We start from the raw sequence: 17,603 nt of genomic DNA on the forward strand, positions 1-17,603 counted from the left end.
CTCCCCCCCCCCCTCCCCCCTTTCAGTCAGCAGAACCCCACGATCTGACCGAGGGATACGATGACGTGACACGTCAATGAGCTTCGTACAGTGACAATGTGACACGACACCTGTCATGGTCCAATCACACAAAGGATGGTTGACCAAATCATCGGATAATGATCTACGTGACATTCTATCGACAGTTGACCCCTCATGGATCAATAGGTTGAACATGTCATGAGATGTCTCCCTCACTAGACCTTTGCCCTGTCACAGTCTTACGAAACAAACATATTCACTGGCCTCTGTACGACACAGAACACAAGGAAAACCCAGTACTTCTCGAAGCACACGTACACTCAGGGGAAACAAGAAGCAGGATTCCACCCGTATATTTAGTGAAAGTGCCTCCTCTGGCACCTCTGTGGTGATGGGCAAAGCCAAGAGACTGACCTCAAACCGTGGAAATTCAATTACACGAATTTAAGTGTTTCATAAAGCCGTAGGTGGCTATCCGTAGGAATGCCTGTAAAAGCCTCCCGAGGCGGGGGCCCCTCGGCGCGGCGCGCTGTCGCAGGCCGTACGACTGGAAACCACAGAACTGTGACATAGGCTTCTAACTGCTCTCCCAGATCCCCTCGGTAAATCACAACTGGCCACGGGTCCTCATCGAGGAGAAGGACGGAGACACACAGAGAGAGAGACACAGAGACAGACAGAGAGACACAGAGACAGACAGGGAGAGAGAGACACAGAGACAGACAGAGAGAGAGAGACACAGAGACAGACAGGGAGAGAGAGACAGACAGGGAGAGAGAGAGACAGAGACAGACAGGAAGAGAGACACAGAGACAGACAGGGAGAGAGAGACACAGAGACAGACAGGGAGAGAGAGACAGAGAGAGAGAAAGACAGACAGGGAGAGAGAAAGAGAGAGAGACAGACAGGGACAGAGAGTGAGACACAGAAAGAGGGAGACAGAGATTGAGAGAGACCCACAAACTAAGAAAGAGACAGGAAGAGACAAACAACCTTGAGTGTGTACTATCCGCCAGCCCAGTTCTAAAGGAGCCTAGCTCGTCAGAGCAGTGACTGACGTTGGGCCCTGGGTGCAGCAGCTGGGCCCAGCTCCAACCTCCAGCAGTGCCACTGTTCCCTCTAGTGAGTATGTGAAACTGGAGCACCATGTCAGGCTGGGCTCGACGCTTATCGCGGTATGGGCAAGGGGGTTTACAAGTGCCTCCACACACACGTCAAAATAGAGGGTACCACAAAGCCAAAAGCCTGATAAAACTCTAGAAGAGGGTGTTTCCGTCAGGAGCCGTTGTAAAAATGTTCCACCAGGGGACCTGGTCTAGCCAATATGTGGGTTCTGAGTGTGTAGTGGTGGCAACTAGGTTTGTGTTGGAAAGCGGGACCACACAATAAGAGGGCTAGGAAAAGCCATGGAGCGAGAGAGAGAGAGGTGTGTGTTTTGGAGCGCTGTCTGGCTCCTCCTGATTATTGCTCCCTTTAAGGGGACCCACATGGAGTCTCCACAATAGAAGCCTGGTTGCTACTGTAGCTGCTTCTTCATTGGGGATGTATCCAGGACAGAACCACATTTCCCAGCCACCCACAGATGAGATCTCTGAGAAGAACACGGCTTGGGAGTTGTAGTCTTTGTGGAAAGTGGGAGAAATGCTCTGACGTCTTCCTTTTCCTAAGTTCCTTCCTGAACCCATTCATCACCCCGCTGAAGATGAGCCATACTTATGGAATATGACATCTGCTGGATAAAAATAAAAAGGAGCAGTAGATTCAAGAGGCTTCTTTTCAAAAGCCAGATAGTTGGGCGGGTTGCATTTAATTTGTAGCACAGATTTACCTACTAGACAGGGCTTCTGGCTGCGTTTAAAAACACAGCCAGGATGAAACGGTCGCTAACATCTTTACATGCTGCGGAGACGCAATGACTTACTCCTCCTCGACAACGCAGTTCACATCCAGTACATTACAGGCTTCGCACGACGTCGGAGAGACTGACAGTCTGACAGACCTAATCCTGGGTCCAGGACTGAGAACACAGACTCTCTCGTCGGATATGAATCACGGGGGGAGAAAGAGCAGACAAGCAGTCAAGCTACGGTCTCTGGTACAGGGCAAGTTCCAGATTTTGGAACAATCCCTTGTTACAGATCCTATCACTCCCCTTGCTTACTTAACCTACTTTCACCCTGCCAGAAGCAATTTGTTGCTTGAAATGTGACAAATAAAGTGTGCTAATGAAGTGCTCTTTACTGTTGAAGGGTAGCGAGGAGATCCCCCCCGTTTTAAAGTGGCACCTTAATGGCGTTCAAATATGAACCACATTGTCAAAGGCAGGGGTGCGGAACCGGCTTCAGACAAGATGTAGCGGGACAATTACCGCAGCAGCGGTTATGTATGTGGCCATATGGGGAACCACGGCTTTGAGCTGCCGGCTATTCCTCACCGAGTTAAAACAAAAACAGACACATGTGTATGACCTGGCCTCAAAGAGAACTTGACTTGCTGTCTTCTTCTTCCCTCGCTTCCTCCCTCTCGGGGGGGGGGGGGGGGGGGGGGGGGGAGAGACTAAAGTACAGCACACTGAGTCGTAGCTGTGCGTATGAGGCCTGCCCCGTCCATTATGCGCTTACCATATCAATCCCTGCGAAATGGAAAACGGATGCCGCCTTTGCGAAGGGATGGAGACAGTGAAGGCAGTTTGGAAAAGCTGATCATTTCCAGGTTGCCGTCGGTCATCGCGAGGTGGGTGTGTGTGTGTGTGTGTGTGTGTGTGTGTGGGGGGGGGGGGTGGAGAACCTGGGTCCAGGTAAACAAACAGCGTACAATGCGTGGCCCTCGGGTTTTCTGGACACAGATGCTTGTTTGTTGAGATGAGGTTTTGGCCTGGGGTGGCTGGAAGAAGGCGACGTGCGGTCGTTCTAAGAGGACAGCACAGACGCAATCGCCGGGGCTTTTTTGGGAGCGCTGCTCGGACCACGCTGAGGGCTGAGTCACAGACCGCAAGCCTCAGCCGGACGAGGAGCGAGGGCCTTTTCTTTGAGGGGGGGAAAACCTGGAATAGCTGCTACTAAATATGCTCCCCAGAAAGACCATAGAAGAAGAACTGTTCAGGAGCCGAATTCTGCCCTTGCTGCCCCTTCTTGTGTTTACCTGACTGATCTTAATTAGAGGGAAGAAAACACGTCGGTGCCGTTTCTGCTCCACGTCTTTTAGCGACACAGTTTGAATTATGAATGAGAGATCCTTGTCAACATTGGCAAGGAGGGGTGTCTGAAATTCTTGGTCAATCTTCCAATCAAGGCGTCTATTTAAGTAAGAACCAAACAGGATCCGAAAATGCGGGACTTTTCCACCCCTTCAATTACATTTCCCAAAGTTAGCCACGATAACTATCATTGAGCATTGTGTTGATCGTTCCCTAGTTGGAGGAGCTCAAATAAGATTAAGCAAGGGCATGGGAACAGCCTGGGTGATTGTGGAGGAGGGAGCGTTCAGGTTAACGTTCAATATGTGAACTCATTAGATAGGAAGGAAGGAATGAGTACCGTGAAGGTCTGAGAGAACGAGAAAGAGGGGTAATGCCATCCCTAAATGTTGTTATTCTAGTTTTGGGGTTGGGTCTCTGACATCCCCACCCCCACACCCTAAGTATTGCCAGCCTTTCCAACACAAAAAGCCCTTTTGCAGCCCTATTTGGAAGAAGACATTTTTTGGGGGGGAAAATTACTGACAAAGGAAATAAGGTAATAGCTGCTGGAGATCATTTGGAAAAGACATACTTCACTTAACGGTCCCTAGTGCACGTGCTCTGCAGCAGTGAGAGTCGCCAAGGCGATGTGAGGGTGTAAGCGGGGTCGGGTGGTGCTGTGCACGTCTCTGAGTCACATGGTTCTTATTGCTGTGTAATCACACGAGATAATAGCCCCGGAAAGCATTTTTCTTTCTTTTCCCGCCAATATCTGCCAGCTCACCGTTTGGGGTTCACGCGGAGACTGGTAACGGTCATGATGAGTGGCAGACACAGGAGAGAGAGCATCACTGTGTGTGTGGATATAGGAACCAGAGAGAGAGAGAGAGAGAGAGCATCACTGTGTGTGTGGATATAGGAACCAGAGAGTGAGAGAGAGAGAGAGAGAGAGATCGAAGCCGGAGAGAGGTAAGCGGAGGTCAATGAGGATGTGCAGTTCTGCTCGACACAGGTGATTAGGACGAGCAAACAAACAACCCAGAATAACTGATGGCAGAGCCTCTTTCTCGCTCAAGGATCATCCACACTGAGTCCAGGTTATTCTAGCTCAAAACACCTTCCTGCCTTTCCGACCGCTCCACCGGTAATAACTCCGAGGCAGCTCCTGGTCCGCATGCTGGCAACTCCGTTAACCACTAAACACAGTGGCTCCCCAATGACTCACAGCCTTGTTTTATTGAGCTCCAGTTGCCACTCCTAATGGCCGCGTAGCTCTGACGTCCGCTCCAGACCACCGGCATGGCACCAGGCCTGAGGTGCATTATGGGAAACGCGCTCAAGACTCTGGAGGTGAATGATTGAGAGCAAGTGGCAGTTCTCTCCCCCCCCACCCCCCCGACCCCCCTTCCCCATGAGGCCTTCAGTGGCGCTGTGCAGGGCTGCCTCATTCATCCACTACAGATTGGTGCCGTTTTAATTCCCAACACTGCTTTTCCTGCTCCTGGACCAGGCAAATACGATACCCCAGGCTTAGCAACTGAAGGCTAATTGTTATGGCCCCTCCACCCCCCCCCCCCCCCCCCCCCCCCCACCTTAAGATTTCTTGTAGCGTCTGTTGCAGTCTAATCAAGCCCACATGCCTGTTTCACAACGGGCTAGCTTAGCGGATACCACGGGAGGGGAGAGTGAACACAACACATTGCAGGGCTCCAGGCTCCCGAGCACTGCCTCTCCCTAGGAGCCTCGCTAACTTGGCTAATTTGTCTGCGTGAACGCAGGATTGGCGGTTTTAGCATATCTGCCCCCTGTGGTGCAGGATTTCAGGTCTCGGTAATAGGACCTGTGGCCTCTTGCTTTCGAGGATGGAGCTGCCAGACGCCATTCATTTACTAGCCAGCCTGAGCACCATCACTCTGAGGTGAAAACGCAGGCCGGCCCCCAGGAGCCAGTCACAAAGGGTTAGTAACATCTAAATCATGGACTCTGGGGACAAGAGGGACCAAAGTGAAAACATGCATGTTAACGAACTTGGAAATGTCTCCAGCTCAAATCCTACAACTCATTTTGGTGTCATTGCCGTTAAAACATTCTCGGTTCGGATTTCAAAAAGAATCAAAGCATTTGGGGGGGGGGGGGGGAAAGGGCTCCGGTTGGAGTTTCGCAGGCGTTTTTTGTCGAACAAAAGACCTCAAGACTCCCAACGCGAGAGCTTTTTTCCCACCTGCCATCCAGGGTGGGGCTAACCCTCCACCCGCGTTATGACATGAGACCTAAATAAAAACAACAATGTCTAGTACTGCTACTTCAAAGCAGCCCCCCCTGCTGTGCCCCTGATCTCTCGCCAGCTCCTCAGTATCACTTTCAAACAACCACGCGGGACAACTTAATAAGAGATGAACGTCTAATGTCTCCCAGCCAGCCAGCCAGCCAGCCAGCCTGCCAGCCAGCCAGCCAGCCTGCCAGCCAGCCAGCACCACTGTGAAACCAGACCAGATTGTGTCAGCAAGCCAGACGCTAAGGTAACTAAACTTTTCTACACTTCTGCTCTGGACTGCCTCGGCCAACCAACCTAGAAAATGACATTAATCACAAAAGGGGAAGAAAATGTAAATAAACAAACAATAATGAAAGAAATGTCAATAAGAATAATAACAAACAGCCCTGATTGATCTGGTGCCTGTTGGTAAATCGTACGAGAGTGGAAAAGCCAGGCTCAATTTTCTAATACAGCTGTGGTCAGTGAAGCAGTCATTTCCTAATAAAGACTCGGGCAAATTAACAAGAACCATACTCTGGTCTCAGGGATGAGAGGAAAACCAGGTCTCCCTGATGAAGCGGTTCGAAACGCCGGGGTCTGAAAACCCAATTAAGAGTTTTAGAAAGAAGGAAATTATATGTGGCGTGACAGTATCGTGTCACTTCATGCATTCCCTGGGATTTTCAGCCGGCAAAGGGGGACCATGTGTGATGTGGAGGAAGGGAACAGGCGGGCGGATCTGACACAGACGGGTATGGTTTCATGTGGCATCACAGACGCACCGTGGAGAAGCCGTCTTTGCGGTGGGTTCCACTCTATCCAATATGACGTGTTTACCACTTCTTTTCCGTTCTGGAACGATGCATAAAAATCAGCGTTGTCGGGGGCGACGTGCGTGGTTGCCCGTCGTGTTGCTTTTGAGTGGACACGGCAACTCATCCCCAAGAAAAATGCACGTACGCACGCTCACACATGGAATACATAAGACAGCGCCTTCGGAAGAGCCCGTGACCTCACGCTGTCGGAACGCTGGGACACTTTGGACAAGTCGGCATAGCTGCTCCAACGGCGAGAATGAGATTTCCTCCGGCTCATTACGAGTCAGTCGACAGACTCCCTCATCTCCTCTCCCTGACATCCAACAACCTGCGCTGGGGATGAACCCAATGGATGTAACATCTGGGAGAGGGCAGGGCTAGAAGAGCCCTGTGTCCTTTGAGAGAACCGGAAAGAGAACGTTACGTCTGATTTACATCCCAGTAGGTGTTTTCTGGCCCTCCGTGTGCATGACTGCAGGCCAAATCAGAGCGGCAAATCTCCCACATAGAGAGCTACCTTGCTTCAGAAACGAGACAGTTACTGCGGTACTCAGGACTCCCAACCCAGTCATTCACTTGGCAGAGGCGGCGGTGGCCAGTAATGTGGTATGAACGTCACATCTAATTTGATGTCGGAGCATTTCGCCACAGTTACAGGTCACCAGGTAATAACTGTGCGCAACCATGGCAATAAAGTATGTGAACCTCTCATGCATCGTCAACCAAACAAAACAGTTTCTCGAATCCGGTTCAGACAAATTTTCTTTTCTTTTTTTATATTAAATAAGAACATGCAGAACTTCAAATATTCTGCACTGAACATCAAGCTGGTTCTCCTGTGCAGTCCCCCGCACGTGCGCGCACACACACACACAGTCCTCTTTACATGTATCTGAAGGCTGTAAAGGCTGTATCTGACAGGATAAGGCACGTCAAGGCTTCATTTGAAAGCAGCCACCTGTCTGTGCGGACGGCCTGGGCTAATTCATTAGAGAAGTTCCTCCTTCCCCTCTCCCTGCTTGGACTGGGACAGGGATGGTGGATGGAATGCACAGATTTCTACACGCCGCTAAATGACACAGGGAGGGGAGAGGGAGAGGCAGAACGCAAGATGGTGGAAGTATTAACAGTAGCCGATCCCAGCCGGCAAGAGAGGAATTTACCTTTACGGTAGGAAGCCCCTGTGTGTGTGTGTGTGTGTGTGTGTGTGTTTGTGTTTCAAGTAGGACACAGCAGTCCATTTCTCACCTGAGCAATGTTCTTGTTGAGCAAGTAGACACCATATTCAAACTGAAAGCGCTCTCCTCTGGGGTAGAGAGGGAACCTGTGGGGGAAAGAAGAGAGGGGGGGGGGGGGACAGGAAGGAGGAGGATGAGTGGAGGGTGAACAGAAGCAGGTGGCTCAGCCGGTGGCTCAGGTCCACCGGTACCGGCTGAGAGGAAACCGAAGCCTGATAGATTGCCCGACTTCATACAGAGCGGCCCCCTGGCTCTCGGATAAAGAAACAGTTACAGAGCCCTCCGAAGAATCATGGGCTTCTAACACGCGTGACGCTATGGAAACAACTTCCTGCATGGGAAGGTATTAGAACAGTATGTACAGAATGTCCCGTGCGGTATCCAGACACAGGCGAGGCGGCCTATCCAAAACAAAGAACGTTTTCACGCGGTGTTAGTTTGATTTTACGAGATTCGAAGACGTTCTCTGGTTCCATGTGGATTCTGAGTATGATTTTTTTGGGGGGGGGGGGGGGGGGGGGGGGGGGGGGGGGGGGGGGGGGGGGGGGGCTTGCAGGCATGGTCCCAAGCCCCGGCGGCTGTTCAGTCAACAGTGCCTCAACAGATGGTTCTAGAGGGCCCCCCGAGAACAACCTGTGATCCCCATCCACATCCGCTTGTTAAACCGGGATATCAGAAAGGGCTACCAGGCCATCAAACAGCCGCTTCACCTGCTTCAGACGGAGCGGGAGAGGGGAGAGCCCCAGGTGGGGAAGCCCCGGGAAGAGAGGCGTGAGTGGAGGCTGGGGGATCACGGCTGACGGGGGCCCCCCCCCCCCCGGGAGAGCTGGCTGTCGACACCCAGAGAAGACACAGCTGTCATCCCCCGCGATGGCTGAGGACTGGAGGAGTCAGCTCACCCTGTCATTATGGGCTGGGATGTGCCTTGACAGGGTGCGCTGCCATGGGAGACGGTGGACACCGAAGGCTTTGGTCTGATCACACACACACAGAGACACAGGTTACGTTCACACACCAGGAGACCACTGGGAGACTCCCAAGCCCAGAGAGACCCTGGAAACGCACACACACACAGACACACGCTTGACCTGATAAGACGTTGTCGGGCTGAGGGTTAGAGCTGTCAGAAGCTGCTATCAGATTGTGTGCAAGGTGAACATCCGGCAACACTCTCTCTCTTCCCCCCCCCCCCCCCCCCCCTTTTACCTTCGTTATCTTCCATTCCTGTCAGGGGCCATGCAGGGGGGGAGGGAGCTCTGGGGGCCACGGTCCTGATCTACTGCTAATCCTGTGTGAGGGGTGACATGGCCCCCACTTTGACCTGCAGGTGCCAGGGGCTGGACAAGTGCTCTCTCTCCCTCTCTCTTTCTCTTTCTCTCTCTTTCTCTCTCTCTCACCACGCAGCAGAGTGCAACACGTCGGCTTCTTGAGGGGGCGGGCTCTGGTCCCGCATGTGGTCCTGAAAGCTCCACAGATCCGTTTCACACGCCAAAGAGGGACGTTCACAGTTCCGCCTCTTTACCCCCCGGGGGGACACACTCACTGTAAACTCAGCCACTTCCGGAGGTTTCCGCAGACGTCACCTTTTAAACCCTTCCCGAACATAGGCTAACGACATGGAGTGCACGTATAAATGTCCTGAGCGCGGTCACAGTCGGTTAGCATGACGGCCTACAGTAGGCCACACAGTCTGAGACACTTGTTCTTCACATGGGCAGCTTAGCAGAGGAAGCCCCCCCCTGCCAGAGGTCACAGCCCAGCACCAGGAAATAACCGGCACAGGAAGAATAACATATCAACATACCCTTGCACTTCAGGCATTCAGAGTACCACTTCCCCCCCTGGACAAGATACGTTTTGTTTTGCCGCCGCACAGCGGGCCTGAGAGACGTCAAGGCCGCTTGGACAAACACGGACTTCTGCTCGCGGGCCGCCCAGATGCACCCTCGCACCCGCAAACTCGCACGAGCACGCACACACACCCGCGCACAGACACATGCACGAGGTGATTAATGACTGCTGTCCAGTAGGTCTGAATCACACTGGAGGGACCCTGGTTCACCAAACACATGGAATTCCTCCGAAAAATGTCCAGCAGAGTCCAATATATTATCATAACCTGATGGGTGGGGGGGGGGGGGGGGGGGGGGGGGTCAGGGGTCAAGGGTCCTACTGGTAGGAGAGGGGAGGGGGAGAGAAGAGGAGCGATGAGGAAATGGAAAGAGAGAGAAGGAGACCTGATAAAGGGAGAGAAAGAGATTGAGCCATGTAAATGTATGTGTGTGTATAGAGGAGGGGTTTGCAAGTCAGCCTGGCATGCATGTGTGTACTCACAGATGCACACAAACACTTTCTGGCTTCCGACAAACTGAAAAGTCTACTGCCCTCTTCTGAGTTGCATTAGAATCCCTCCCTTACCCCACACATACACTGAACCAAGCCCCCTTCTTTCCTCACCTTTGTTTCAATAGCTCCATACATCCCTCTCCCACACCTCCCTCAGGAGGTTATGCTAAATGGCTTAACGGCCCCTGACATCAACGTCCGTCCCCAGCACACGCTAATGAATGAAACATGAGGTCTGCTTTCATTTCGGCTTCTACGTTGTTGCTGCTCAACCTGGAAGGACATGTTGAGAGCCCAAACCCTTTTTTCTCCCCTATTCGAGCCTTTCGCCCCGCTCTCCCGCATTTCGCCGTCTCTCTCCGTCACGCGCCAGTCTCTCCGAAAGACAGCCGGCGTGCGAGTCAGCGAACCCTCGCCGTACAGGCCTGTAATTAATACGCTAGGAGGACTCAAAGTGTCTGAATCGTAAAAGTAGCTTCTCAGAGAGACCAGCGCCTCTGTCTGTCTTTATGGGCCCGGGGTATTTACCCAGAGCTCTGTCTCTCTTCAGCCTCCAGACCTTTACTGCGGGCGCCCTCCCCTCTCTCTCTCTCTCTCTCTCTCTCTCTCTCTCTCTCCTTCCTCACAGACGGAGACGACTGTGAAATATGTTCGAGCGACCCTCGTAAAGACGAGGAAATAAACGCGAAGGGGATAAACGCTCGAAAGAGAGAAGGGACTCGTCTGGGTCCATCTCTCTCTCCCTCTCTTCCCCGTCTCCTAATCTCTCCTTGTCCCCTGCTTCCTCCCTGCTGTCGATGGGAGACGCTCGTTACAGCGGGCCGGGTCACCGTCCTGGGCACACGGGAAGGACCACCAGAGTTTGACGGAGGGGCGGATAGATTCATGGAACCTTCTGGCAGGCGACAACAGCGCGTGACTTTTTTTTTTCTTTCTTTCTTTTTTTTTTTACGGTCGTCCGTTAAGTGGCGACATTCCGATTTACTGTAGACTGGCTCCCTGTGTGGGGGAAGGGGGAGTGAGAGGGGGGGCGAGGGTATTTCAGTCCAAAAGGCCCTGTGACGGAATTCGAAAGGCTTTTGGTCTGTTTGGCTTTGTAAACACGAGCTGCGGAGGGTATTGGTTACCGTGATTGCGTGCGGGTTTTGGAGAACGAGTGGACGGCGAAGGAGCCAACGCGGAGGGCGGCGGGTCCAACGGGAACCTCGACCTCTCGGCGAAAAAATGTCCGCCTTCCCGATAGACGGGCCTGTTAAAACAGTCCATTACAGAGCAGTGAACAGCAGGTCACTGGGTGTACCTTTGCACAGACTATTCAGTCCATGTAAGTATGTTATAGGGCATGTGTCTCTCCCCTGAGGGCTGTTGTGCTAAGTACTAGCTCTGAACGAGAGGAGGATCTGGCGGTGCAGGTGGGTGGTCGATGTAGGGGAGGGGGGGTGGGGGACGGGGGGGGTGGATTTGCTGAAAATATTCTCGGTGACTCAGTGACCCGCCGTAATGTATACACAGGCAGTGTTCTCCACATGTGTCGGAGCAGACTGTTTACACGTCCTAATTAATAGTCTTAAGTGTGTACAACAACAGCTCTGGTTCACATGGTAGGGACATACTGCAGCAGCCGCAGCCATTACCTCCTCACATCCCGTACTCTGAGGTGGCGGCGGTGGTGGTGGTGGGGGGGGGGTTGAGGGAGAGAAGTTCCCCCCAGAAGTTTTGAGAATGTCTTTAATGTGCATTTTCAAACAGTTTCAGGGCCATAAATCATCGAGGCTGCTTTTAACAAACACCTGCCTCGCAACTGGCAGCCCCTAATGGCAGCCGTTACTATATAAATCACAGCGAGCTGTAATTTCCAATATCGAAGAAATGATTACACTGAGCATCTGTCAGTGAGTGCTATTTTAATGGCTGGAGCTATGCTTACGGTCGGGTGACCGTTCTGCCATTGTGGGGCTGGCTGGGAAAGCAGAGTGTGTCCAGACTGATGGGCAGGTTGCTCGCTCTGTCAGCTTGGGTTTCTCATCACAGCTCTTAAGAATACCCAGCCGCTCCACTGTACCTTTTCTCCCTCTCTCCCTCTAGGCCTGTTCTCTCTCTCTCTCTTTCTCTCTCTCTCTTTCTCTCTCTCTCTCCCCTCAATCCCCCCACTCACTCACTCTGTTCTCTTTCTTCCCCACTCTCCCTGTTATCTATTGTCTCTCTCCCATTCCCTCCCTCCCTCTCCCCCCCCCCCCCTCTCTCTCTCTCCCCCCCTCTCTCCCCCTCTCCCCCCCCCCTCTCTCTCTCCCCCCCTCTCTCTCTGTGTTCTCTCTCTAGCTGTACAGTAATTAGAAGCAGGTCAGAACACAGAGGACAGGATCTCAGCCTGGTTCTGAGGGGCTCCACAGGAGCCATCTTATTCATCACAGGTCATCTCCATTTCCCTCCACATGCCGAGCCTTTTGAAACGCCAAGCAGACACACACACGCACACTCGCCTATATAAAACACGTGTCCAGTTAATATGGCCGTACAACATTGAAAAGTTGCTGAATCAGAGGGGCGGCTGTGGCAGTGAACTGACCCGGCCCGATAAAGCAGGTTCTGATGCCATCTATGGACAAGCTCAAGGATGCCAGGACTGACCTGGGGCCAGTGGAGTTATTCCATTATGTCTTCACCGGCTACACCAGATAGCATTTGAAGGCAGATGCTTATTGTTAGCGGTTAAATGAAAGAGGCCGGTCTGTCAGACTGTTTCTGAGATCTGAAAGAAGGAGGAAGACTGGATGCGAACAGGGATGTGGTTCTGAGGACCAGAGCGGAGCAGCTTCTAGCTCTCACCGCATGGATTTAAGAACATAGGGAGTGCCTTCACGTCGTAAGAGCTTAGACGAACCACTACCTCTCACATCCAGGAGGATCATGGATCCAGGAGGATCATGGATCCAGGGCTGGCCCCTGAGGGGTGAGGGTGTGGGCACACGAGGGTCAGGAGAGCAGCCCTGACGGTCCACACCGAGCCCCTGGTCCTCTGAATGAGACACAGGGTGGGCAGGCCTGGGGTGTGGGGCAATCGGGTCCCCGTACAGCTTAACCCGGCACAATAAACAACGATGGCACCTCTGGGCTGAGCAAACCTCTCCCTTCTTCCCATAGTCCTCAGATAATGCAGCACAGAAAGGGTTTGTGGGAGCACGTGTGCCTGCGTATAGTCTGTGTCCTGTCATTGAGCAGCACACACACACACACACACACGCACACACACGCCCTACCCACCATCTTCTGTGGCTGCTATGTGACCCTTATGGAGGAAGGAGAGGGAAGGGGGGGGGGGGGTATCGACCCACATGGTCCCTGTTAGGAGACGTGAAAGTGCTCCAGCCCGTAACAATAAGCTTCTTCTGAGCTCACAGGTTCCTCCTAGGCCCTCTCTGCACAGCTTGGTCCCCCCCCCGGCCCCCCCGCCCCCTCTACCCTCCTCTCACTGGCACTCCCATTCACACACCACCGCCACCACCAGCTTCTATATACTTAAGCCACGCATTGATGTGTGAATCCCTACAAATTCAGTATTTCTTGTTTTTTTTTTTTCACCGTCCCGCCATAAAGAAAATCAGGCACTGAAAAAAATGGATTGGCCTTATTACTCCCTAGTAAAATCCTGTATGAGGCAGCGCTTGGTTTTAATGGCCAGGCTCTGGTCTCAATCATCCAGTGGACATCTGGATCACATCTCTTCTGGTCTCCGCCATGCAATCAGACACACCGAAGCTGGGCTCTGCTCTGCTAAATGTGGGCGCAACGTGTCGTTAGAGACCATTGCATCCAGAGAATGTTCTAGACAGCCGGGAGAGGACGGCTTCGGAGATGCCGAATTGCGGAGCGTTGAAGGTAAGATTCCAAAATTCCAAGTAAGCAGTCCAGTCCTAGAGTTGCCGTTGGCGGTCGAAGCAGAGGCCCCTGGCTGGGTGTCAAGGCCAGTCCGGTTCAGCTCGACACAGGTCTGTGAGCTTTCACCGGGGCAAAATGGCCGCCGACATAAAAGAGAGCCGGTCATTATCCTGGCTTGCAATTCCACAACCGCGACGTGGAGTGGAATATAGCAGTAATGCCCTCACTCTACAGGTCAGTCACATTTATATGCCTGGCAGAGAATGGAGGGCTCTAACGATTTTTAAGGCACCAATTAACAAGCCCCTTAAAAAAAAACAAAAAACGTTTATGCTGAATTGGAATTCTTGTTCTTGTTCTGCTATACGGCCTGAACAACTGTAGGTGGTACACAGAGATGTCATAGTTGGCTCCGGGGGAATACGAACGTGAGAAAGGGGGACTGGCGAGGGGGCTCCACCAGTTAGCTCCACATACAGGGAAGCCCTCTGAAGGCCCGATCTGTGGCCCTGAGCTCCGTCTAGTGGGGACCAGAGTGCAGCATCACTGGGATCCAGGCCTCTCTCTCCCGACTACACAGGAGCCGCCCGTGGAACAGAGCAGCTTGGCCTGGATGTGGAGCTCCAGAACAGAGCGGGCTCTGTGCGCGTGCCACATTGATCGATCGGCCCCCGTCAGCTAATTCCGCCGTGCTTCAAAAGGTACCTGTCCGCTACCACCTCACTTATCTCCATTGACCGGCCCTTTCCAAAACTTTAATGGCTCTTTGCTGGGCTAACCCTGGGTGCTTTCCGTCTCCCCACACATCGTTGGGTGTATAGCAGCGGCCTTCTGGGACCCTGGGGGGGGGTGTAAACACAAGGAGGGGTGGAGGTGAAAGGTCGTAAGGGTGTTTGGTCCTGCTCAGAGCCACCTGAGGGTGGTGGTGGGGGGGGGGGCCTCATCCCAGGGCTTGGTCAATGGTACCCCCCCCCCCCCCCCCCCCCCTCCCCCCTCCGTTTATTTTCTCTGATGTGCCTGGTGTAAATATCCTGCTTTAACGAGCCTGGAAATGCGTACAGTGCAGAATGGTTCCTGGCTGTAGGGGGCTGGAGACCCCCCCCCCCCACGACCCCCCCACCCCAGATACCCTCCAGCTGCCACTATGACATCATGACACGCTCCAGGGGGAGGGGGAAAGGACACAGGCTAGACACACACACACACAACTTTCTATCTGCATGCTTGTGTCTGAACGTAGAACATGTGGGAAAGTGTGTTTGAGTGTGTGTTTATTTACCCATCCCCCCCCCCCCCCCCCCCCCCCCCCCCCTATCTGGAACAGACAGCTGTGCAGTGTGCCTGTGGGGGGAGCGTGGCAGGAGACACACAGGATGCTCCGGTGGTGGGGGGTTCCAGCCAGGGTCAACGTGTGGGGGTCAGGCAGGGTCAAGGTCGAGGTCATCATCCTGACCCAGCTGAAGAGGTGTGAACCAGCCAGAGCTTCTGGGGTCTAGAGGGCCCGGCTTGTTACCCGGGGTCTTAATGAAAAAGAGGCTTGAGCTCTGCTTGTTCTCGGCGTTCTCTGTCATTAATTGAGCCAAATAAGCCCTGCTTGAGCTCTTCAAAGGCTGGCCTGTTTCCCCTCCAACACGGCCCACAGCAGACACCTCTCTGTCTAACTTGAGCCTTCTGGCCATTAGGACTTTCCAGTGGCCTCATAGGCCTGTGTTGGTCCAGACTGACGACCAGCAATGAGAAAACAAGCCATCGACGAGGCAGTAGCCCGGACGTGCCGACCACCCGACACCCTAAAGACGTGAGGCCCAGCCTGAGCGCAGGGATGTCAAGGGTTAAGGTCTGCAGCCGGCGCGAGCTAGGTGAGGGGCCGTCCACGCCGAGGGGAGAGAGAGGCCGTATCATCTGAGCAAGCTGTGCCAAGGGAGGGAGAGAGAGAGATCATGAGGCGCCGACAGTACATAGCGTGGCAAGGCGCAATTCTGCCCCAAAAAAAACACACAAAAAAAAATCATCTTTCTTCGTGCGTTCCTCACAATTCATTGACTGTGAACGCTTATTAATCAATCTAACACCGAGCATGCCGACATCCATACCCATCACCGCAGAGACTAATTATACCAATTTGGACATCATTCGTTCAGTGCCTTGTTGGTGGTGAAGGGGGGGGAAGGAGGGGGCTGGTTGGGGGTCCTTACCGTGCACGGAATGAAGGAATGCACCATGAATACCTCGGAGCACATGTGTGCCCCAAACATGCAATTATCCCCATCTTCAGGAGCCTTTCACCCCAGCATGATGCATGGTTACCGCACCAAAACAGATACAAATAATAATTTCAATAGACTGGCCTGCACTGTAATTGTGCCCCTCCCCCCCCCTCCCCCACCAGCCTTGATAGAGCCACCGCGGAGGCCTCTGAGGGTGTATCTTCCCGTCTCCATGGCAACCACATCATCCGCACGTCGTAAACCGGTCGTCGTTCGGGTGAACCTGTCTGCGTGCAGTTGGGGGTAGAACGGATCGCGCCCCCAGGGAACTGGGACCAGTGTGTCTGCCTACCAGGAACACCAACACAACGCTCTCCATGGTGACTGTCGGAAGCGCTTCTTGGAAATGACAAAAGGAGGGGGACTTTTGTAAGGCGGTTAGTGGTGGGGAGGGGGTTCATTAACAGAGCCGTCTGCACGGGGCATCTGCCTGGACGGAGGACGGGTCACATGACATCCTCTCTGTCTGGGCCCTCTCCTGTGGAAGCTAGGGGCCCTGTTATACACTACAGAGTTCTCTCTCTCTCTCACACACACACACACTTCATCTACCCCCCATATGGCATTAGCCTCATTTTAAGGCTACTAATTTAGCCCTAGTTTTAAATAAACGTATACCTCAATGAATATCAGATAGAGTTAGACAGTGAATTAGAGCTCTGCTACCTTGACTGAAGTCCACGTCAGTGAGACTACACGTTTGGCAAACCCGATACTGCTCTAGGGAACTCCATTCAAGGTCAAAGGTCGAGGCGATTGGGTCTTACTCTCTCTCCTTCTCGCTCAGCTTGTCGGTGATGGTGTCCTTGATGGAGGAGCGCGAGCCCTTGTGGATGACCGGGTACCTGAGGGGAATCTGCAGGAAGCACGACATCATCAGGACCAGGTGCGCCGTGTAACCCAGGGCAACCGCCACGCTGCCGTCATCCTTCGCTGTGGCACAAAACACAAACAGAGGGGGCCGTTATTGTGTATATTTTACGCCTCGAAGGTTCTCAGAGTGTTTTTTGTCGGGTAAGGATGTTAGGGATAAAAAATGCTGGGGTCACAAAGCTGGTTAATCATTCAATGAAGTTCACCGCGGTAAACATCCCCACACGTAGTGGCAGGGCCAGAAATGAGCACGGATCCAAATGAGAAGCAGTCGGTGTTGTGCCACATCAGAGCTTCCAAAGCAGCGGGGTCAGAGACGCTTGGAAAACGAGCACATTTCAAGTGCCATCATGAGGCTGTACTGCCCTAATAATTACGCAGTTAAAATGTTCAGTTTCTCAAACATAAACCAAAAGACTCCAAACCTACAAAAGTGTTTTGGTTACCAAGTAATTAGGAAGATGAAGGGGGGGGGGGGGGGGGTCAAACTTAAAATGAATCCCGTTTATAACGACAAAGGAGGCAAAATGTGTTACTTGTGAGACGGTATGCGAAGCGAATTGTTTGGAAGCTGCAGAATATCCAATTCACTTCAGAAATGTGCCTGAAAAACAATTCCATCGTGTAATACCAGCCCCCTATGGGCTCAATTACATTTTAAGGGGAAAATTAGACGGTTTTGTGATCATTTCAGAATAAGAAACAGAGCACCGGCCTCAATGAAAGAGA

At 52.8% G+C, this 17,603-nt stretch overlaps 1 protein-coding gene across 1 annotated transcript in view; it reads right to left on the bottom strand.

Moving 5' to 3' along the window:
• uvrag (UV radiation resistance associated gene) overlaps window positions 1–17,603 on the bottom strand; it is a 54,207-nt gene that overhangs the window by 21,424 nt on the left and 15,180 nt on the right. Inside the window, exons 5-6 of the mRNA XM_047019968.1 lie at window positions 16,769–16,882; window positions 7,523–7,598 (exon numbers count right to left, since the gene is read on the bottom strand). Of these exons, the coding sequence (XP_046875924.1) occupies window positions 7,523–7,598; window positions 16,769–16,882 (190 nt within the window). The remainder of the gene's footprint in view (window positions 1–7,522; window positions 7,599–16,768; window positions 16,883–17,603) is intronic.

Source organism: Hypomesus transpacificus, chromosome 5 (assembly GCF_021917145.1).
Source record: "Hypomesus transpacificus isolate Combined female chromosome 5, fHypTra1, whole genome shotgun sequence".
Lineage (NCBI taxonomy): Eukaryota > Metazoa > Chordata > Actinopteri > Osmeriformes > Osmeridae > Hypomesus > Hypomesus transpacificus.